The sequence below is a fragment of the Carlito syrichta genome, unplaced genomic scaffold (assembly GCF_000164805.1).
Source record: "Carlito syrichta isolate Samal-C Ts95f unplaced genomic scaffold, Tarsius_syrichta-2.0.1 Scaffold301784, whole genome shotgun sequence".
NCBI lineage: Eukaryota > Metazoa > Chordata > Mammalia > Primates > Tarsiidae > Carlito > Carlito syrichta.
Genome location: NW_007245880.1, coordinates 619,729 through 643,613, shown reverse-complemented (window position 1 = coordinate 643,613; position 23,885 = coordinate 619,729). Strand labels below are relative to the sequence as shown.

General features: G+C 43.7%; 1 protein-coding gene across 3 annotated transcripts in view; it reads right to left on the bottom strand.

Moving 5' to 3' along the window:
- Positions 1-1,557: 1,557 nt before the first annotated feature.
- Positions 1,558-23,885, bottom strand: part of TEK (TEK receptor tyrosine kinase) — a 122,692-nt gene continuing 100,364 nt past the window's right edge. For 2 of the 3 annotated variants that reach the window (XM_008055229.1, XM_008055230.1), the window contains 10 exons: positions 23,193-23,347; positions 21,475-21,685; positions 18,115-18,225; positions 13,832-14,022; positions 13,083-13,196; positions 7,466-7,536; positions 6,202-6,242; positions 5,237-5,333; positions 3,388-3,487; positions 1,558-2,604 (listed from right to left, as the gene is read on the bottom strand). In XM_008055229.1, coding sequence (XP_008053420.1) covers positions 2,530-2,604; positions 3,388-3,487; positions 5,237-5,333; positions 6,202-6,242; positions 7,466-7,536; positions 13,083-13,196; positions 13,832-14,022; positions 18,115-18,225; positions 21,475-21,685; positions 23,193-23,347 — 1,166 coding nt within the window. In that variant the 3' untranslated portion in view covers positions 1,558-2,529. The remainder of the gene's footprint in view (positions 2,605-3,387; positions 3,488-5,236; positions 5,334-6,201; positions 6,243-7,465; positions 7,537-13,082; positions 13,197-13,831; positions 14,023-18,114; positions 18,226-21,474; positions 21,686-23,192; positions 23,348-23,885) is intronic. The other variant, XM_008055231.1, reaches the window with a different exon arrangement.

Genomic DNA, 23,885 nt, shown 5'->3' with positions numbered 1-23,885 from the left:
AGCATCCTGAGTGGCCAGAGTGGCTTGGAAACTGGTGTTATCTAGGATGTGGAATCAGGCCTTCCCCAAAGCCTGAGGTATTATATCCGATGTGGTGGGATGTGCCATTGACCTTCAGCCAGGTGGTGGCACTTGTGAGAGAGAGCCAGCTGCAATGGTGTCTGCTGGGTTTCTCCTTGGTGAGTGTTGCTCCAAGGAGAAGTACCCAGCCAACCTAGGCAGAGGGCGGGGCCCTGAGGATTACCCAAGTTTTCTGTCTGTTTTGCGTTTTTGAGGGGGATCTGCGGGGGTAAGGAGCTCATGCACCCCAAAAGAGTGCATTCTTCACTACCTCAGTGGGGATAAGCAGGGAGACTGCAGCCACTGAAGTAGAGTTGTTGTACAGGGCAGACACAGAAGAGTTTACACCATGGCAACATGTCTCACCCATCTTCCTGCCTTAGCCTCACTCTGTTTGCCTTTTGAATGTCAAAGTACAGCTGGTCTCAGGGCCTTGGGTGTTCTTGGGGCAGCTTGCCCCAGCCAGGAACTCTCTGCTGCCATGGAGTTTGCCCTTGGGGCCTGTCCCCTCCCAGTCTGTTAGAAAGCTGCCACATAAGGGTTGAGTTCCTGGGCTATGGCGGTTGGTGCTATACCATTCCACGTGGGTTTCAGCAGAGAACAGCTGTAGGTAAGGCAATCTTCTGTGAGGGACTGGAGTCCTGTAAGGCCAGGGGGCTCTCCATGTCTGTGGCAGGAACACAGAACTCCTGATTTCCCCTCATTCACTTTCCCCACTGAGTCCAGGAGCTGCTGCAATCCAGGTAAGAGTCTAGCTAGTTGCAGCCCAGGTCAATGAATTTTTCTCTTCTTTGCACTATGTGGTTATCACTTTTTTGATGGGCTGTGGGATGTTCTTCTCTGAGTGCTGAGGAAGCTGTATCTATACGGTTTACTCCACAGAAGAAACACACTTTAGCTGCCTCATGTCAGCCATCTTAATGTTCACTCCATCACCTATATTTGAGTGGTGTGTATGGAGCAGCCATGGAGCTGTGGCCTGAAGCCTAGAAACATATAAAGGGACTATATCTCTGGGATCCAGGTGTTAATGGCATTGGTGCCTGGGATGCAGACACCCCTCTTACAGTAACAGAATGCAAGGCACAAATACTTTTGGAGCTGCTGGGAGAGCCAAAATGGGAGCACCTAAACACAGTGTTAGAACAGTTCTGGGGTCAGGGTGAGGCCTCGTTCTCCATGATGGCTGTGCTGGTATCTGAGGCACAAGCACCCTTACTACCATGTTGGTAACTGTTTCTGAGGTATAAATGCTTATGAAGTAGCCCTTGGTTGATATCGGAACACTATCAGAGGTGTATTGTCCTGAGGCAAGAAAATGGACTAGACAAAACACTTCTGAATCTTTCCAATCTTGTGAGCTTCAGATTTCATTTCAGTATATTTACCAACTGCTGTATATGCTTATTACTAACAAGTTAGGAATGGATAATTAAAGGCATTTTTCTTTAAAGTATAAAAGAGACATTTGACAATACCTATGAGACATACTCCTGAATGAAATGTAGACAGGCAAGACATTTATTCACTTATCTCAGTGCAATGTGTGCCTACAATATACATGGTAAATTCACAACTGATCAAACTAAAACTTTTTACAATGTGCAGTATGTGTATGGATGTTAATTCAATATGGTAAATGTCACATCTCCCAAATATTGCCCAGGCTTTCTGTTTTTACTATTTTTTTAATACACAAATCAATATTACCAGAGACACCAAGTAAATCTTAATGTTTTATCTATTAAACGTATTTACACTTCTCTAAAGGCTCTTCAACTTCTAAGGAATGAGATTTAAGTCTATTTTTTTTTTTTTAGACATTAGCATTCTGGGATGACTTGTAGGCTGTGGAAACACAAGACAAAATTGTCCCATGGCTAAATGAAGTTGGACTGGCGTCTACAGGTGACAGAGAAAATTAAGAAATAGAGGAGTCTTATTTATATTGCTTGGGTTTTTCTGTCTCTGAAATATTCACTGTGTCCCATTATCATTCATACATTTCCCTCACTTTTCTTAACCTGTGCTATCCAGGGTCATTGTTAGGTTCATTAACAATATTTTACTTCTACACAACAAAACATTTTATAGCATTCACTATAAAGGTAAATATCAAAAATATCTAGGACAATTATGAGTTATGCAATACAGTAATTATATTCTCATGCCTTCCTATGAAGTCCACACTTTTAGAAAAATATATTATTGCATATGAAACCATAAACAGGCATTCCGATTTCAGCACATTCTTACTCAAAACAGTATATACAGTCCTAATAGAATCAGAGCATACTCTAGATCCACACACAGGGGTTTTTGAGGTGAAAGTCCCAGACATACAGCACTATATGTACACTTCTATCTCACATGTCTTGGCAGAGGCCTGCTTGCTTTCTCAGCAGGTGTCAAGGGTCTCTCATGCCAGTGAAGGGGAAATGGAGGGTATGTAGATGAAGATATTCTGTCCTAGGCTGCTTCTTCAGCAGAGCAGTCAATTCCTGCATAGGTGAACTTCTCATAAAGCGTGGTATTCACGTAGGTCTGGAAGAGCAAAAATAGTTCAGGAACATAGGTTGCCTCTGCTGGGAACAGATTGTTTCAACTCAAAAAAGTGAGTACTTGGGGAACACTTTTCTGACCCCAATCCTTCTGTTGTATTTAATAACTTTCCTCCTGAAATGTGCCCCTTTCCTTCTTCAGGTAAGATTTGATACTCTCCCTTTCCTCAGTGTCTGAGCTTCTCTTTCTCATGGTCACTCCTGACATGTTCAGGTTCTCTAGGGCTCCTTCCTCTGTCCAGGTTTCTTCTTCAATCTCCCTGTGTGATTTCACCCACAGCTCCAGTTGAATTATCACCTGGGTTTTGGTGACATTCCAAATCTATTTAACCTAGATTTACTTATCTTTTGAACCCCAGATTGGTATAGCCAACTAAATTCTAGAAATTTTTTGTAGAATTCCTGACCCTTCCCATTAGTAACATGTAGGAGAGGCCGATCACTTTCACTTCTGAGTCTTGTTTCTTCATCTATAAAATTAAAGCATCAGACTGTATGACTAAGAGTTCTTCTAGCTCTCATAGGCTAATTCTATATGTCGTTCTAGTGTGTGTGACTATGTCTTGTATAGAAATCTTAATTCCCCCGAATTGTAACTTCCTCAAAACTAGGGGGCTGGGGAGGAGCACATTACCACATCCTTTATGTCCCTATAATACCTGGCTATGGCCAGAAGAACTTGCTGAATTGTTTTGATTTTCATTAACCATCTTGGGCACATCAGGAATTCCAAGTAAAGAACTCCTGTTTTGAGCTCTATACTCACCTTTCGTTCTTCTAACATTCTGTTTAAGGACACCAATATCTGGGCAAATGATGGTCTCTCATAAGGTTTCTCCCGCCAGCATTGTCTCATCAGATCATACCTTCAACAACAAAGAGTTTGAGGGTTACTTCTGTGACTGTACTTCACTGGGCACATCCCAGTGTAGAGTAGAAAAAAAGAACATAGCCACCCGATGCATGGTCCTGAAGTTTAACCAGCAAAAGACAAAAATAGATCACCTAGGAGTTTCTACTGGGCACCCACCTCCCCATCCAAACTCCATTTATTTTCCTCATAGATTTAGCACCTTCCCTGGGTACTATTCCTGCAGGATCCTGGTCTCAGCTGTTCTGATCATCCAGAGAATTGGCTATGTGTCTAGGACAGCATTTCCCTTGGAATACTGCATGTCTTAAAATGTTAATGTCAAAAGGTTCTATGCTTAAATAAATTTGTAAAATGTCACTTATTGCATATTCCTCTTACGGGCAGGACTCTTAGAAGTTCTGTCATTAAAAACAAACAAAAAATCTTGTTGAATCGTGTGCTGTAGACGGAGTGTTTGACCCCAAATTCACATGTTGAAACCTAACCCCCAGTGTGACAGTGCTTGGAGATGGGTCCTTTGGGAGGTTATAAAGTAAGGACAGCAATATCCTCATGAATGGAATTTGTACACTTATAAAAGAGGCCCCAGGGAGCTCCTTTGTCTATTCTACCATGTAACACCACAGCAAAAAGATGACCATCCATGAACCAGACAACAGACACTAAATCTGCTAGTGCCTCAATCTTAGAATTCCCAATCTTTAGGACTGTGAATACATTTCTATTGTTTATAAGCTACCCAGTTTATATTTTGTTATAGCAGCATGACCCAGGTTTAACACAAAGCTTCCAAACTTAATTGACCACAGACCTCCTTTCCTCTTGTATTATTTATTTATATTTGCAAGACTCTGGTGAACACAGTTTGGGAAACAGTGGTCTAAGGCAGTGCTTTCTCAAATGTGGTCAGAACTACTTGTGTCATTAACACGCAGATTTCTGGGACCTATCCTAGACCTATAGAATCAAGGGGTGGGAATGGCCAAGATTCTGCATATTGAACGAATGCCCCAGAAAGCTGTCAACTACTGGCCTGGGTGTCATAGATTCTAGAATGGGTAACCCTTTAACAGAATTTTCTTAAAGACTGAAAAATCTTCTTACCCATTATAGAATGAATCTCAAAAGGTAGAACCTTAGGGACTTTGCCTAAGAGTGTCTATGTGTGCTTCTTGTATCAGTGACATTATTAATAGCATCCTCCTTCACTCTGAGAAGTGGCCTCTTTATGAAATAAATTATTTGCTCACCATAGAGCCTTGAACTCTTCAAATTATGCCAGTTAGGCAACTTCTGCCAGGGCTAGTTCTGGGAATGGTGTATCACTACAGTTAATCATTCTTCCCCTTGGAATAATTCTTACTCGAAAAAATAATCTTAGCAGAAGCAAGATCCTTATGAAAACAAATTCATCTTTCCTAATGAATGGCTCTGAAATCTCTATTTCCAAAGTCAGTCTCAAAGTTTTATATATTTATTTATCTTCAACCTTCCCAAGACTCATTGCTTTAAATTCTTCCTGGATTTGATGCCTCAAAAGCTATTTGCCAGTTACATAAAGGTCTTAGTATTAAGAAACTTCTTTTTAAATGAGTCCCTTTTTTCCCAGCTATTTGGGATCTGTGTGTGTGCATGTATGCATGTGCTTATGTGTCAGTTGACTTCTTTGTTAGAGCCGGCCTATCAGAGAAACGCAGGGGGAAGGTTAAGATACAGTGACCCAGGGAGAGGCCTGACTTACACCTCATCATCACAGTTTAGGGGCTTCTCCAGTCTGTAGCCCTGGGGCAGCTTCTCATAGAGTTCCGCACAAGTCATCCCACAGTAGGGGGTGCCTCCTGGAAGACAAGAAACAGTGCTGTCCTAAGTCCCCTCTGGCACAGAAGGCAACACTTCTGGCCCAAAGGCTCAAGGGGCCAGAAGGAAGACAGAGAGGGTTTAGTACCCAGCATGCCTCTCTTCACAAATGCAGACTAAAGCGTGATCATTCCATTCGTGGGAGGATTCACCACAAGCCTCCTCGCCTTTGGCGTTATATCTCTTTCTTAAGTCTGTCTATACACAGCACCTCTGTTAACACTGTTGAGATTTCTATTTTTTCTAATTTGATCTGTAGTTGTGTTATGCAGTTCCTATTTTACTGATAAGAATTACCCAGTTTTAATTATAAAATCAATACATATTTATTGTAGAAAACTATCCCCCCCAAAAAAACACATGAAGGAAAAAAACACAATAGCTTTTATTACCTGGAGAATGCCTGCCAGCTTTTTAAAATAAGGAATATTTATAAAGCCAGCATCATACTATATGTGAAATTTTTATGTATTTTTGGCATGCACATTTTTATTTCATGCTCTTAAATGGCCTTCAAAAATGTGACTTTTAATGGCTGCATAATATTCCATCAAAGATGTAGAAGTAAACTTGTTGCAGCTCTCTGACATCTTGCACAAGCAGAGACAACCTATAATGAAGTTCATGGCCACCAGGTTATTAGTATTAAATATGACCCTAGGTGTAGTACTTTCAAAAAGAAAAGCATGAGAATAAATACACGTGTGTGGAAAGCTGTTTGTCTTTTCAAGTCACATCTGGTAGCATCACGTACAAATGGTATCCTGAGAATTACGCCAGGAGGGCGTGCCAGAGGGGCACACTTCCTTTGCTTAGAGTCTCACCTGGTAGGTGAACACGGATACTTACCTAAGCTAACAATCTCCCATAGTAACACACCATAGGACCATCTGCAGGAGGGACAAATGTGAAACCAATCATCAACAAACAGCTTGACCACTCTATTTCCTGCCCCAACAGGCAGGGTAACTGAGCCCTTCTGAGAAAAAGAAATGTTCAATGTCTGCTTCCTGGGATAGGGCCTTGCATCCAGTGTGGGTTACCCTCCTCTTAGTCCAGTGGAAGGGTTACAACAAAGAAACAGTGTTCACTTTGCCAGAGTCCCCAAATCACTTTCATTCAGTAGAGACTGCAAAATGGTCCTGTGGAAAACGAGTGAAATTCCAAGCCAGACAGATCTGGCTTAGAGTTAAATCCCATCTCTGCCACCGAGTACTTGTGTGGCCTGGGAAAAGTGACTGGACCTTGTGGGACATCTTAGTGTATTCTTCCAAAAGTAAGAACATCAATTTGTCTCCAAGTTGGCCAGAGATAGCATATGAAAGGCATCTTGCACACAGTGAGGATGCAACAATTGCCAGCTCCCTCCTCACCCCGAGGCATCAGCAAAACCTCTTGTACAAGACATCACTACCCTGTGGGGTTCAGTTTTTCCTTCTGAAAAGAGGAGTGCAGGGCAAGATGTCCCAAGTCTCAGTCCCAATACTTCCTTCCACCACCAGCCTGTGGCTCATCACGGCAGACTACAAGCAGAGATGGGCCCTACTCTCTGACTTTGCTTGCATCCCTACCACCTCTGACCTGCTGCCTCTGATAAGGTCTGGGAGTAGAGCTGTAGGAAGGCCAGTTATGCCCCTTCTTCCTGTCGGTTTAAGAATTCACAACTTGAAATCTCTCTTCAACATGCAGAAGGAGGCCAGGCCTGGTGGCTCAGCCTGTAATCCCAGCACTCTGGGAATTTTTACTCTGTGGCTTTATTTATTCTATAAATGTATTTCCTACCTCGAAGGAATACAAAAGGTTATCAGAGATTACTATGCACACCTGTATGGAAACAAACTCGATAACCTAAATGTAATGAAGGTCTTTCTAACATCACAGAACCTCCCAAGGTTGAAACAGGAAGAAATTGAGACCCTAAATAGACCAATAACAACCCAGGAAATCGACTCTGTCATAAGAAAACTACCTATCAAGTTATTTCCTGGGCTTATTGTTATTGGTTAGCTTTATTCCACAGGGGGACAGGATATTCCTGCTTCTTTTTAAAACCTCTCTCAAATGTGTATTTCTGGAGGGGAAAAAAATCCCTGGCAATAAGCAGCTTACTCACACATCACTGTTGGTTGTGTACACACTGTAGTTTAGTGACTCGATTGCCATCCAGCGCACCGGAAGCCTTCCCTGAAGAGAACAAAGCGAGACACTGCTTAGGGGCAGGATGGGGACTCTTGCAGGATCTCAGTGTACCTGAGCTGTGACTCACACAGGTGTGTCTGGAATGCCGTAGGCAGGGCAGACTCAGAAACCTTGCACTGGGTATGTCTCAGCCACACGTGTGTTTTCTAACTTAAAGACATCCACATGGTGTACGTCCTACACACCTGGAGGGATGCAGCTGTTGTATGTGAATTAAGATGTGCTTGCGAGTTTGCTCACACGTGTGGTAGTCATTCATTTATTCACCTTGTGGCTCTCAGTGGCACTCAGGTTTGAAAGGGGACACAGGGAATGAAATTGAGGATTTAAATGTAATGCGGAAAAGGGAAATGGAGACTTCGGGGTGTGTGGAAAGACCAAAGGTGTCTGGAGGCCATGAGGGAAGGTCCTCTAGAGGAGGGGATATCCCAGCTGGGTCTCTGAGATGTAGTAGGGGAGGCATGGGCCGAGGAAAAAGCACTTCAGGTCAAAGGGAACAGTGTCCATATATGTCAGCAGAGGTTGAAATAACTTATAGACAGTGAAGTTGTCGTTGAGTTTGAAGATAGGACAGGGGACACACACATTCCCACTTTGCACGCCTGGCCCTGACTCCCTCCAGGTTGCCCCCATTTCTTGGCTTATTAAGTCTAGGCCAGGCAATATGAGATGTGGACTGGACATTGAGAGGCTTGATTTCCTAGTTTCCTCAAATTCTCCATGATTTGGGGCTCTCTTACTATATTCCTGATAGGGTTTGTCGGGGGACAGGAGAGGAGGTTGTAGTTAAAACAACTCATCACGTAAGCCTCACAAACGGAGCACACAGTTGCCACGGCCCATGAAGCTAGCACTCTGCTCTAACAGTGTCCTGGTACTAAATGCTTTACCGCCATATCTGCTTTCCCGAGACCACATTCCAAAGCTGTGTGACTGATAACAGCCTCGTACTGACTGTCAGTGTTTGCTTCCTAAGGCTGCACTTTTCAGAGACAAGTGATTCACAACATCCTGATAGTGACTAGTTTAGTGTGGACATCTGCACTTCAAGGCATGGGGACCAGCAGCCCCCAAAGGTGTAGACATCTACATCTCAAGGCCAGGTGACCAACAGGTCAAACTCCCTAACCTGCTCAGAGCCCGATAAGCCTCCACTGGGTTTTTTTTGTTGTTGTTGTTGTTTTTTGAGTTGGAGTCTCACTCTGTTACCCAGACTGGAGTGCAGTGGCCGCTTCCGGCCACCGCAGCCTCGACCTGCCGGGCTCCGGTGATCCTTCCGCCTCAGCCTTCCATAGCTGGAACTACAGGCGCGCGCTACCACGCCCGGCTAATTTTTTGATTTATTGTAGAGATGAGGTCTCGCCTGCCCAGGCGGGTCTCGAACCCGCGGGATCAGGCAATCCGCTCACCTCAGCCTCCCAAAGGCGCGGAATTACAGGCTGAGCCACCAAGCCCGGCTCCACTGGGGTTTTATAGGGGGTCTGCAAGAGAACAAAACTGCTGGTTCTTCTTTAGGCCCAGCCTTCTTTCCTTTCCCTCTAATAAATTTTCTTTAATCACTTGGCTCGTCCTTTCTTTCTCCACACTCACCTTACAATACCCTCCCCAAGAATCATATGATTTGTCATTAAGAGATCGATTTCCTCTCCCAGAAGTTTATCCTGACTTTGACAGTGGCATCTCACCCTACATCAGCCAGTGGGTGGGAGTAGAATCAGGAGTACTTGGGAGATCCTTTTCAGCTCCTCAGAGCAGATGTTCTCCCAGACCACCCATCCAGGATACCAGCCCTGCTCTGGATCCCAAGGATGATTCCTGAATGTGCTGTCCTCTCCCAGTGCTTTGCGAAGTGGCAATATTCAGAAGCATTCATTTCCGACCATAATCCCAAATGTTCTGTACTTTTAGGTGCAAGTATAAAGGTATTTTTTTCTCACATCTCTATCTTGTATGCCCTTCTCCACATCCACACCTCCCTTCTCTGTCTGTCCACCCCCGCCCCAACCTCCCACCTATTGTTCTAGCTCTCTCTCCCTGTCACAGCTAAGGAATGGAGACCACAGTCTGCGTCTTCTGTTTTGTCTTTGCTCCCATTCACTCCCGACCTGCTGGCTTCTGATCTCACAACTAATTGCTAAGTTTCACGTGTTCTTTTAAATAATTTAGCAGGGTTTGGTGGCTCAGCTTGTAATCCCGTGCCTTGGGAGGCTGAGGTGAGTGGATTGCCTGAGCCCGCGGGTTCGAGACTCACCTGGGCAACTTGGGGAGACCTCATCTCTACAATAAATCAAAAAAATTAGCCGGATGTGGTAGTGCACGCCTGGAGTTCCAGCTACTTGGAAAGCTGAGGCAGAAGGATCGCCAGAGCCCAGCAGGTCAAAGCTGCGGTGTCCAGGAGCGGCCACTACACTCCAGTCTGGGCCACAGAGTGAGACTCCAACTCAAAAATAAAAATAAAATAAATAAATTTTTAATTTTTCTTTTTTGACTTATTTTGGATCTGTCCACCTAACATCTGTCCTTACTGAACCACCTGGGTTCAGGCCACCATCATGCTCCACCTGATGACAGCAAGCTCTCTCCTGATCTCTCTGCCTAACTGATTTCCCTCTCTAACTGTTCTCCGCACTACAGTCAGGGTGATCACTCTAAATAGCAAATCCAATTGCGTGCTCTTTTCCTTAAAGTTCTTTAATGTCCCTATTATCCCAAGATCCCAAATTCTTAGCTGAGTTCCAAAATCCTTAGCTGGAATTCAGGGCCCTTTAAGACTTTATCCCAGCTTCCTTCTCCAACCTTGAAATTTATTTTTGTATTTTGTATTTTTTTTTTATTGTAGAGACAAGGTCTCGCCATATTGCTGAGGCTGGTCTCGAACTCCTGAGCTGAGATAATCCTCTCACATCGGTGTCCCAAAGTGCTGGGATTACAGGCTTGAGCCACTGTGTCCGGCTTACTTGTTTTATCTATTGTAGAGAAGAAATCTCACCACGTTGCCCAGGCTGGTCTCAAACCCGTGGACTCAGGCAATCCACTCGCCTCGGCCTCCCAAAGTACTGGGATTACAGACTGAGTCACTGTGCCCAGCCTCCAACCTTGAATTTTAACTCTCCCTTCTCTCTGCATTACACGCCAGCCATGCAGAATTACCTAAAGATTTCCCAAAGAAAGTTTCCTGCCTTTCTTTTCCTCCAGGCTTTTGTGTATGCTGTGTCCTCTAGCTCATCCAACTCATTCTCACACCTCCAGTGTCTAACGTTGACTGTGAAATGCAGGAGTTGTCCTCCTCCAGGAAGTCTTCTGTGGCTGCCTTCTAGTATGCTTTCTCACTCCCTTGGTGCCCTTAGCATTTACTGACTTAGGATCATTATGTGTCTGTCTGTGTGCTCTTTGAAGGCAGAGACCGTGTCTGACTTATGTCACCACAAAACCTAGCACAAGAATAATATGTACAAATAAATCGATGGGGACGTTTACTGATGAAAGTAAAATTCCAAATCATTAGGTAATTAATTTGCAGCAACACCTTCTGTATTAGAATCATCTGGGGGAACCAAAAAAAAATAAACAAAAAAACTAACACGGGGCCCCATACGAGGCCATCTGAATCAGAATACCTACATGGTAGGACTCAGCCTCTGCAGTTTTTTAAAGCTCCCTAGATAATTCAATTCTGAGGTTCAGTGAGAATTGAAAACCTCTGATGTTAAAAACCGGCTCCCAGAGAAGGTAGCCACTGTGCCCTCTAGGGGTGCCTTGCTACTCTGCACCCTTCTTGCAGGGAACTGGCTCTTCTCCAAACTTCTTTCTTCTCCTTCCCTCAACTTGGCCCTTTCCTCCCCAGCCTTATGTCGCCCCTGAACACTGTACCCAGCCTGTCCCTGTGAGTATCCCTCCTAGACTCCCCAAGACTACCGAAATCTCGGCCCTTTATGAAATGTCAAGCAACCAGCATTAGTCTTGGGGAGCTGAAGAGAGCATCCAAATAAAACAGGTTGTGGTGCTAACCTGTGTTTTTCCCCCTACCTCCTCATCCGGGGTAGTACATCCCCTGAAAGCTGGAGTGAAAAACAGGGCAAAGGATTCTGTGAAGAAGAGAGAAAGATGCCAGATGGCCTGGAGGAGCCAGGAGAGATGGCACAGGTGGGGAGTGATGGACTCAGCTTCTCTAAGAAGACAAGCCCAGTCCTACCCAGAGAAACATCTGCTTTGAGTGGGTCAAAGTCTGACAAGCTTAGGGAAATAAGTATCACCTGGAAGCCAGCCCACAGCATCTGTGGCTTCTGAAAGTGGTGATGTGGATAAGTGTCCAGGCCCCTGTGATGCTCTCCAAGAGACAAAGGGGCCCCACTTCAAACCGTCAACAACAAAGGGAGTGGAAAAATCCAAAGTGCGTATGTTCACTGTGATTGTAATTATGTAAAACTATGTATGCCGTGGAAGGCAAGACGCCAACAACAAAACAGAAAAATATGCCAAGGTGATGAATTATGGGTGATTTCCTTTTCAAAACGTTCTTGAATATTGTTTCTATTTTATCTTGTCAGTAACTAAAATAAGTATGATGAAAAGAAAGGAAGCCTGTATTTGAGGATAAATGCAGGAATCTGAGCCTTGCTGAGGTGCAATTTGTTGCACCCACAAAAACAAAGACCTTCTATATCAATTACAATAACCGGGGCAGCCCCAGGAAAACTGAACCCAAGTAATGGTCATCAGACCTAACAAAGGGACAGCCGTGCCACCTGTGTAGTCCTGTCGGACACATGGAAAGGCCGCAGGGTTTGTCACCCCTGAGGCCCTGCATTTTACCTACCCAAGGAAAACAGAGGATGGTGGCATATTGTTGGCATCGCATAAATGTCCACGAATGTGGCATGTCCGGGACTTGACAATTTCAGAGTAAGCACCAGAAGCAAGAATTCAGTTTCTCTCTTCTTCTAATGCTGTATGGTTGGGTTTTCCTGCACTCTTGTACCCAAAGGCAAAATATCACTGTTTGGGAGAGTGGATTCAATTTGGGCTTCCAGAGTGAAAGTTGAACTTTTAGTGAAGAGGGAGATCTCATGTGGGCCCGTAGCGGTTATAAATAACCGCTATAGAGTGCCTCCTTGTGACACTGGAACCCCCTAATTTATTTCCTTGGTTTTTGAAAAGTAAGTTCATGTCCTTTTTCTTCTTTGCTGTATCTGCTGTGCGTGAAAAAGGATCGTGGGAGCTCCTCAGAGGTTTCTGAATGAGATGCCTCGGAGTCTGGACTGGATACAGGCCCGGGACCCTGAAATGCTAGGCTCTTACGTTAAATTACTTCACCACATGTGACGATGCCTTCTTCATTGCTCATTTGAATCCTCCAATCATTTTAGGAACCAACATGTAAAAAGAATGCTTACCACACCAGGCAGAATCTACTGGGATTCCCAGTCAGATGCCTCAGACACCACAGAGCAATGATAATCTAAGTGAAGCCACATCAGGAGAGGGAGGGGTGCCCTAGAAAGGATATTATCAGTGTCCATTTCAGAACCTACCATGGTCTTTTTCACATATACTTCTTGACCTCGGGACAGTCCAAAATCTGCTATTTTGGCAACGTAGTTTTCACCAACTAAAATGTTCCTGGCGGCCAAATCCCTGTGGATAAACTGAAATTTTAAAGGACATTATGTATTTTCAGCATAACACTTGCGTTTTCACTTCATTTTACTAGCAGAAGCCCTGGGGGCAAAAACTTTGGGGAAATAGAAAAGAAACAGTAGTTTTAAAAGCCACAGAATCCAGTTCTTTTAAAGTTCATCTCCAACCTGTAAGATGACCACTTATCTACCTAATCCTGATTTGTACCCCCATCTCTAAAATAAATTTTGTTTTAAAAGTTCATCTCCAAAATGCTCAGTTAGTGGATTCTGCCAAGTGACCCATCGCATCTTGGGAGATGCACTTCAGGAAAAAATAAAAACAGAAAAACACAAATTTCATTAAATCTTCCGTGGCAATGTCATGCCTCTGCTATGGAACATTATTTGGAAGCAAACCAAGCTAAGATAGCTACAGGCACCACACCAAATGCATATCATAGAATTCACTAGGGTAAATACATTGTCAATTCGGGGCAGTAAAGTCTATATAAATAGATGGATTATTAGCAAAGAGATTAAAATGAGGGAGATGGTAAGGAGGAATTAGAGAGGTTGATAGAAAAATCACGCAAACACATTGGAATCCTGACTTTAGAGAGAACAGGGAAAGATGCCCAAAGCGAGGTGTGCTCAGAGCAAACCTGTTTTTGGCTCAAGTAGTCCATGCCCCGGGCCACATCAGCAGCGAAGTGGAGGAGCTGCTGGGAGGACAGCGTGGAGGCGGTGCTGTTGGCGATGGCGAATGCCGGGTCGGTCTCCAGCACACGACTCTTACGCAGGAAGTCCAGGAGGTTTCCATGTGGTGCATACTCGATGGCCAGGTACAGGTAGCCTGTGAGGAAGGATAAGAGCATGGCCTCCTCAGTGGCCCCAAACAACTGTGAAATTTTAGACATGTGCTGGGGTCCTAGGGAATGACCTGTAAGCTCCATTTTTATCTAAAAGAAACACATCTAGTGGTACCACCCTAGAGGGAAAGGAGGGAGATACTGACGTCCTCCTGAAATACTCAAAGGGAGCCAGGCTGGAACACGTGGTTCCCCTCCTTCCCACCCTCCTCTCTCCGTTCCTACCAAATGTGGACTAATCCTGAGATGCTTTTTACTGACTCAGTTATAACAGTAGAATGAAACCAAAGCATTCTCTTCAAGATCTCAGACACCTTTTTCACCTTTGAGTTTTTATTCAGTATTGCTCATAAGGGCCAGAGTTGTTACTCCAGTCTGTCCCTAGATTTTCTTGAGGGTGTTTTTTGTTTGTTTGTTTGTTTGTTTGTTTTGTTTGTTTTTTTGAGTTGGAGTCTCACTCTGTCACCCAGACTGGAGTTCAGTGACTGCTCCCGGCCACCGCAGCCTTGACCTGCTGGGCTCCGGCTATCCTTCCGCCTCAGCCTTCCAAGATAGCTGGAACTACAGGCGCGCGCTACCACGCCCGGCTAATTTTTTATTTTATTTTATTGTAGAGATGAGGTCTTGCCAAGTTGCCCAGGCGGGTCTCAAACCCGCGGGCTCAGGCAATTCACACACCTCGGCCTCCCAAGGCGCGGGATTACAGGCTGAGGAGGGTGTTTTTTGCTTTGTTTTTTTTCCATAAGATAGGGTCTTACACTGTCAGCCAAGCTGAAGTGCAGTGGCTATTCACAGGTAGTCATAGCTCACTGCAGCCTCAAACTCTGGCCTCAAGTGATCCTCCTACTTCAGCCTCTTAAGTAGCTGGGACTACAGGTGCATACCACCACGCTTGGCTGATTTTTAAAAATTTTTTTTGTAGAGGTGGGGAGGTCTCACTATGTGTCCCAGCCTTGTCTCAAACTCCTGCCCTCCAGCAATCCTCCCATCTCGACTTCCCAAAGTGTTGCACCTAGCCTTTCTGAGGTTTTATTTGTTGTTGTTGTTTTCTAATGATTAACTACCTATTGTGGCAAGGAGCCACAACAGAGAACTTTCTCTCCTGCTTTCTACTCCTTCCCAAACCCATACTAAGTATTATATTACTGATTAGGTCACTGGTCAGCAGAGTCTAATTTCAGAGATTACATTTTGCTTAAAGAAACCAGAAAGTTCAAACTTCAAGGAAAAAATAAAACAATAGTTCCTAGGAAAACTTATGGTTGATTGTCTTATTTTTGGTCCAAATTGTTTTTTTTTCCATTTTCTTTTTTTTAAAGTAAATGCAATTTGCTTTGCTAAAAACATTGATCTTTAGATCCAATAAAAAGTAAAGTGATTTTACTATTTGCCCAGACTAGAGTGCAGTGGCCGCTCCCGGCCACTGTAGCCTCGACCTGCTGGGCTCCGGCGATCCTTCCGCCTCAGCCTTCCGAGTAGCCAGAATTACAGGCATGCGCTACCATGCACGGCTGATTTTTTGATTTACTGTAGAGACGAGGTCTCACCAAGTTGCCCAGGCGGGTCTCGAACCCGCGGGCTCAGGCAATTCACTCACCTCAGCCTCCCAAAGCGCGGGATTACAGGCTGAGCCACCAAACCCAGCTTACTATTTTTTAAATAAGAATTTTTTTGGTAAACCATTTTTTTAAATGTTGAATAAGTTAGAAATTCAAAGATATTCTAAGAAAATAAAATTCTTGGGCCAGGCATGGTGACTTACACCTGTAATCCCAGCACTTTGGGAGGCTGAGGCAGGTGAATCGCTTGAGACCAGGAGTCCAAGACTGGGCAACATAGCAAAACCTCGTCTCTACAGAAAAAAAAAACTCAAAAAATTAGCCGGATATGATGGCGCATGCCTGTAGTGGAAGCATCGCCTGAGTCCAGGAAGTTGAGGCTGCCATATGCCGTGATCCTGCTACTGCCCTTCAGCCTGGATGACAGAGTGAGACCCTGACCCCACCCCCCAAAAAAAAAGAAAGAAAATTCTGACAAAAAACGAAATCTTCGAAAAAAAAATATCTTTTAAAAAATCTTATTGCACTATAAGGATAGACCTAAATTCTAGTATAAATGTGCTTTCTCACATCTTTACTCAATCATAAAAGTCAAGAGCCAATCAAATATGTGCTAATGTGATCATAGAGCAAAATTTTAAGATATGTATTAAGATATGTATTCTTCTGTTGTTCCCCCTCTCCCCCAAGGGAAATTTTATTAATGGCTGTAGTTTATTCCCTCCCAAAAGACCAGCTGCCACCAAATGAAGTGAACATAACCTCAAGATGTTATTATCTTCATAATAAAACAAAAAATGAGAAAACTGGAGCACTTGGCCCTTTCTCTTCTCTATCCCCTTCCAGTTCAAAATGCTTGCCTCTCTTAACAGACAGCATTGCTTAGATCTGCACTTGGGCCCAAGGCACTCAAGCCTCCGCACCATCTTTTTTGTAGTTTTAGTCTTTTTTCGGAAAGTCAGCTTAGTCTGCCCACCACAGTCACCCTGTTTCATGTCACACCTCTACTTTCCCTGGGCACATGGGGAGAATCCTTGCCCTTCTTGCACTGACACTTGTACGGTCGGTGCCTGACACACCTCTTACCGAAAGTCCCGTAGGTTTTAGGAACACTCGCCATGTTTGCAGAAGCACTACTGGCAAGGAAAGCAGTTTTGTTTTGTTTTAACTTTCACTTATATTGCTGTCCCATGCTGATGACTGTTTTCAGGAAATCGCTCAAAAAATAAATGTCATGACTTCAGCATTTAACCTAAGGGACATGGTCTGGCTTTCAGAATTACACCCTTATTGGATCATAGAATGATATATGGTTTGAGGCACCAGTATTTTTAGTTTAATAAATTGAGGAAATAGAAGTAGTAGCTTTTCTATTGTTGGTGTTTGAGCTGCAAGGTCAACAAGAGGTTGTCAAGACTGTAAAGAATGACCGCATGGAGATTTTGAGGGGGACAAATATTTCCATGAGAAATTAAACAGAGATTTACAAGGCTATGCAGGATGAAGAGGGGAACCCTTGGAGATTTTGTTACCCACTCATTCACAGCTGAATTACACAACTTGCAATAGGAAGTACCCAATAAATATTTGAATTCATGCATGCAGGATAGTTGTAAAGTTCCCTTATAATTGTACATGAGAACCACTCTGGATTAAAAACCAAGTACTCTCTCATATAAGTTTATCACTGTTATACTTATCTTTTATTTATTTACTTATTTATTATTATTTTTTTGAGTTGGTGTCTCACTCCATCGCTCAGGCTGAAGTGCAGCGGCATGCTCAAGGCCACCCCAGTGTCAACCTGCTGGGCTCAGGCAATCGATCCTTCTGCCTCAGTCTTCCAAGTAGCCACAGGCATGCATTACCTTGCTCGGTTAATTTTTTGATTTATTGTAGAGATGAGGTCTCGCCAAGTTGCCCAGGCTGTTCTCGAACCCGTGAGCTCATGCAATCCCCTCACCTCAGCCTCCCAAAGTGCTGGGATGACAGATTTGAGCCACCATGCCCAGCCATACTTATCTTTTAATCTGAGCATTATTGGTGCTTTCATATTATAGTAGATTGATGGCACTCATGGCTTTCACATTCAGAATATCAGTTTTCTGGGTTTCCAGGAAAACATAAAGACAGACAAACAAGAAGAACCAATGCACTCCATTCTTCCTGGTGATGAGGCCTCCCCCGCTAGACCTAGTATTAGTTGTTGTAATAGTAGTAGTTGAGAAAACCTCAGGTTGAGCAAGAATGAGGCAAGCAGGAGCCATGGAGACATCCGGGCCGTAATGACTGAACCACATCAGAGACTAAATGATTCAGCCTTAGCACCTACCTCCAAAAAGATGGCTAACCATAGCACAATCTACAAATGAGACTAGATGAGCATTCAGATTGAAGCTGCAAATTTAAAAAAAACAGGTGACATTCTTAAGATCATTATCTTTCCTAATATTAATATAGAATATGCCTGTTTTTTAAAAAAAATCTGACCAGAAAGACAGGAAAAGAGCATCTTACCTCGGTGTTCACATGCTCCCAAGAGATTGATGATGTTTGGATGGTGTCCAAGTTTACAAAGAACCTCCAGTTCTCCCGCAAAGTCCCTGTGATCATCTTTGGAGGCATATTCTGGGAAGGAAGCCAAGGGTTGTGATTCCTCCTTGTTACACATTTTCAGAATCAACTGTCCCCTCCTGCTCCCCAGGACCTTCAGGTGCACTCAGTCACCATCAGGTCTGGAAAAAATCATATACAACCAAAGTGATTACTCTAAAACAGAGTTTCTCAATCTTGGCTCTATGGACTCTGAACTGATAACCGTTTTACAGAACTGTCCTGTACATGGTAGGTTGATTAGCCCCAGCCCTGATCTCTACATACTAGATACCAGTAGCCCAACCAAAAATGTATCCAGACACTGTCAGATGCCCCCATGGGGCAAAATCGCCCCTGTATGAAAACCATTACCCTAAGGTTTTCTTGTTGAAGCTCACAGATACTCAAGAAAATAACTTGGTACAGGTGAACCTGCCCCAACTTTTAGACTCTAGTTCTTCCAGTGGAACCTACCTTCCAGAGACAATGAAGGATCAGAATCAAAGTTTCGATGAAACCTCGCTAATAACGTATGCATCTTCATTTAATCATTTTAACTTACTTTTTACAAACCAGTCTGTGAACCAGTCTCAATCTGGCGGACTGAGCTAAACAAATCAAATTCCAGTGCCATCTTACAGATGTTCTGTGGTAGTCAGGGAACTGAGGTGCATTTGTTTCTGTTCTTTTCGCCCTGTCTCTCCACCAGCACTTTGACCAAAGAGAGAAACACCACTCACCAGACTGAAAAGAAGTCTATCAGTGGATGCACAAACCCATCGGTCTTGAGTTGGGGAAAATGAGCACTGAGGGGGAGGGTGAGAGTGAGGTGCTAGCGGCCACGCACATGTCTGATTATGCTTGGAAACTGACAATTGGCTCATGGCGGGGGCCTTGTTCATATTACAGGAGCCTCACTGTGGCTCTGGCCCTGAGGGTTAGTGCCTTGTGAATAATTTTTAAATGAAGTTCTCTATAAGGACGCTGTCCCTTTCCTTCAGTAACTGCCCTGCTTTGGATGCATCACCTTGCCTGCAGAATTTTCCTACCCTGGTGCCTTGTTAAGCTATCTTTTTCTCTTCACATGAGCACAAGGTAGAAGATCAGACTCAGGTCCGAGTCCCATGAAAACTGATTTCCATACCCTTTCTCTTCTCACAATTCTCACAGAACCCCCAAACTCCTCATGACCAAGGTAGCAAAGCAGAAAAGGGATTTCTGGCTGTTTAGCAAGTTGCTTGTTTTAGAAGGAACACATTACTGTCTCTAATCATAGATAATATTTTGTTTTGTCATGTTTGTCGTCTTAACAATGCAGAAAGCAGAGATGGTTTAATAAGGTTTAGGGTTAATGCATAGGCTCAGTATTGTAGTCCAGAAGAAGGAAAATCTGCCAGCAACCTTAGAGAGCTCTTAAAACAGAACTGCACAGTAATCATCACATTCTCTGCTCTAATGCATTTCACCCAAGCCTGTCTGCTGTAAAATCAAAGGTGCGGCTTCATAATCGAGTCATGCCCAAATTGTTTCACACTGAAGAGAGGACAGTTAGCTATGTTGCCAGGGAACTAGTCATTCTGCTTTCTCAGAAGATGTTTTATTCAAACTTTTATGAAATGAGTAGTAATATAGTTTAAATATTTGTCTCCTCCAAATCTCTTGTTGAAATCTGATCCCTAGTCTTGTAGGTGGGGCCTCGTGGGAGGTGTTTAGGTCATGGGGGCAAGTCCCTCATGAATGGCTTGGTGCTTCCTCCATGGTAATGAGAGAGTCCTCTCTCTCTCAGTTCCTGCAAGAACTGATAGTTTAAAAAGAGCCTGACATCACCTGCCCCTCTCTCTTTTGCTTCCTTCCTTTTACCATGTGTTGCTTGCTTCTCTTCCCCTTTTGCCATTAGTGGAAGCTTCCTGAGGCCATGCTTCTTGTACAGTCTGCAGAACAAGGCACTGGGGTAGAAAATTTCTGCAGGGAAAGTGATACATCCAAAGTAGGGCAGTTACTGAAGGAAAGGGACAACCTCATTATAAAGAACATTATTTTAAAAATATTCCCAGGCCAGGCGCAGTGGTTCAAGCCTGTAATCGCAGCACTTTGGGAGGCCGAGGCAACAGGATTGCCTGAACTCAGGGGTTCGAGACCAGCCTGGGCAACCTGGTGAGACCTCGTCTCTACAACAGATAAAAAAATAAATAAGCCGGGTGTGGTAGCACATGCACGTAGTTCCAGCTACTTGGAAGGCTGAGGCAGAAGGATCGCCGGAGCCCAGCAGTTTGAAGCTGTGGTGGCTGTGAGTGTGCCACTTCACTCCAGCCTGGGTGACAGAGCAAGACTCCAACTCAAAAAAAAACCAAAAAACATATTCCCAAGGCATTAGCCTTCAGAGCCGGAGCCACAGTGAGGCTCTTGCAATATAAACAAAGCACTCACCTTACAGCTAACTTTAGCCCCTCTTGAAATAATTGTTACAATTTCCAAAAGGCCAAATAAATCTTTTTTCTTTATAAATCACCCAACCTCAGGTATTCCTTATTGCAACACAAACAGACTAAGACAGGAATAGGAGCCAAGTAGTCTTGAGATGAACATAGCTGGCAAAGATTTAGTTCTGGTGACCTTAGATGGGTGGTTTTCAAGCTTGAGTATACAAAGGAACCATTGAGAAAGCCTGTTAAGAACATAGATTGTTATAGGCAACCCCAAAAATCCAGAAGTAGTAGAGCTGGGGTGGGAGAAGCCCAAGGGGATGTATTTCTAAGTGTCTCCAGAAATTTTGAAACAGATAACCTATAAAGACTGTGGTTTGCAACGTGTGGTCTCCAAACCCATAGGATCGGTGTCACTGGACAACTAATTAGAAATGCAAATAACACAGTCCTCCCTTGGGCTTACTGAATCAGAAACTGTGAGATAGGGTCCAACTGTCTGCTTTTAAACTGGCCTTCCAGGTGATTTTGATGCATGCTCAATTTTAAGAAACACTACATTAAGAGAAACAATGATGCTTTCCCAAAGTTAGCAGTATATCGCCAGAAATCTCTAGTGTCATAGCCCAGGAATCAAGACAGTGATGTCGAAATGGCTCCTGCCTTCGTACTCACATCCTGACGCCCACAGGCTTGACCTCAGAGGAAGCAGCACCTCCAGTTGCACATAACAACTATCTCTGACACCACGCCAATTTTTGGTTTAAAGACTGTGAGACCATGGAGGAAAGATTCAACAGGAAATCAAGCTTTCTCCCCACCCTAGTGAAATGCCGACTCTGTCAGGCTAAACACTGACCTTTCATTCTCTTGATGGCAGCATCCATCCGTAATCCATCCTTCTTGATGCGTGCCTTAAGAACTTGGCCAAAATTGCCCTCTCCAATCACATCTTGAAATTTGATGTCATTCCAGTCAAGCACTGGATAAATTGTAGGGTCTGGGTTGTTCTTGACCTTCCTGTTTAGGGCCAGAGTTCCTGAGTTGAACTGCACAGCTGGTTCTTCCCTCTGGAAAATAATTGTTATCATTTTGTGTCAGGATTGTTTATAAGTCCAAGGTGCATATCACCTTCTTATTTGTATCCCCAGATGAAAACAGAAGTAGTATGTCAAATTCTAGAATGGAAATGGACATAGGTGTCATCTCACAAGCCTACTCTGATGAACCAGCCACCTATAGAGCAGCTTGGGGACCATTCTGGGTCTCTATGGGAAAACTAATTGATTATTAATGTCTGCAAAGGGTGAGGGAAGAGGGAGAGGCAGTAGGCATGCCACATGTTTGCCATCTTCAAGCTAGTCATACTTCAGTCTCCTACTCTGCTATGGAATAAGCAGGTGTTCAGTTCTGGTTTGGAAAATGGCTCAGAGATCCTATATGGGGAACTCACAGTTTGTGCCTCATGAAAGCTTCCCTAGCATTATCTTGGTCTTGCTCTATTCTTGGTACACATTCCCTCTCCCTCTCCCTCCTTCTCTCATCCTAAAGCTTGCAATCTCTAAGCTCACTATGGCCACAGGAAGACTAATGCCTACAGAAAAACCCAACGCAGTGTCTCTTTTTTCTCTTAAATTCAAATGGCTGGTAATGGTATCATGACAAAGCACTGATGTTCTGACAGGCTCCAGCACTCCCACCCCTTGTGCTGGCCCTTCCTTTCCAGAGAGAGCCTGAGTTGAGTCCATTCTGGTATGAAGTTGGGTAATAAAGTTTTTTTGTCCTCCATGGACAGGAACCTGTCAATGAGGGTATACCTCATTTGAAACGTATCATCGTGCTGAATGCTTTATATATAGAATTGAGAGTCTGATATAAATTAATTTTACAGGATCTGAAACCACAAACTAGAGAAATGTTCAATCTTTAGTATACAAAGTAACTCAAATAAGGTGCCCATTGGTAAATTGTGACTTTATGGGCCTTTGCTGCTGGTCAGAATTCCTAGATGAAAGAATGAGGCAGTGCCAAGGGCCATAAATTCACTCAGGAAAGAGAAAGACACACATATATAATTCTTAAGTATATGAGGGGTAATTGGATTAAGAGAGATAGAAATAGGAGATGGAATTAGAAATAGGAAAATGTGGGGAAATTTGTGTATTACAATACATCATTACCTATCACACTAAGGTCTGGTTACCCTCGTTCCTTCCTTACCAAAAATGTTCAGTTCATTCTATTGCAAGATTATTCTCTCTGATAACTTATTACTAGGATGACCCTACATCTCATTTTGGGAGTAGAAAGGGAGGGCAGTCCTGTTTTAGGACTGGTTTCCTGCATAACTTAATAAGAGCACCCTTTTCATTCTCAAAATTGTTCTGGTTTGGGCAAAAGACGATATAGTCATGCCTTTAATCTCCCATTTCATAATGGAAGCCAAAGAGAAGATGAGACTTGTATAAGGGAAATGTTTGCTTTACAAGTAAATGTCCTGCTCTACATCTTTAAAGGGATGGTTCTGCCTCTATGTGGGCTTGCCCTCATTAGCTAGAAGGAAGAGAAGAACACTACCACATTTTGGAAGGCCTGGGCCATTCTCCTTTGGACATTTGCCCTCTTCAACTGCAACATGATCAGAAAGGCCAACAACACAGTAAGGCAGGTCATTCCAGCCGAGCCAAGGATGGCTATAAGCAGCATCTTCCCGCCTCCAAGATCTGCTGGTGCTGTGCAAGGGAACAGAGATAAAGCAGCTGAGTCAGTATAGGTAGAGAGACAGGCCAAGACAGCACTATTCACAATAGCAAAAGCATAGAACCAATGGTAGACCGGATAAAGAAAATGTGATACATTTACACCATGAAATACTATGCAGCCATAAAACAACAAAATCATATCCTTTGCAGAAACACGGATGCAGCTGGAGACCCATCATTCCAAGTGAATTATCACAGAAAGAGAAAACTGAATACCACATGTTCTTCCTAATAAGTGGGAGCCAAACAGTAATACACATGAGCATAAGGACGGGAACAGTAGACACTGGGGATGCCTAAAGAGGGGAGGGAGGACGATGGTAAGAGTTAAAGAACCACCCACTGGGTACCACCTGGGTGATGGGCTCAGTAGGAGCCCAAACCTCACCATCATGCAGTTTATCTATGAAACAAACTTGCACATGTACCCCTTAAATTTAAAATCAAAAGAGAGAGAGAGAGACAGAGACAGAGAGAGAGAGAGAGAGAGAGAGAGAGAGAGAGAGAG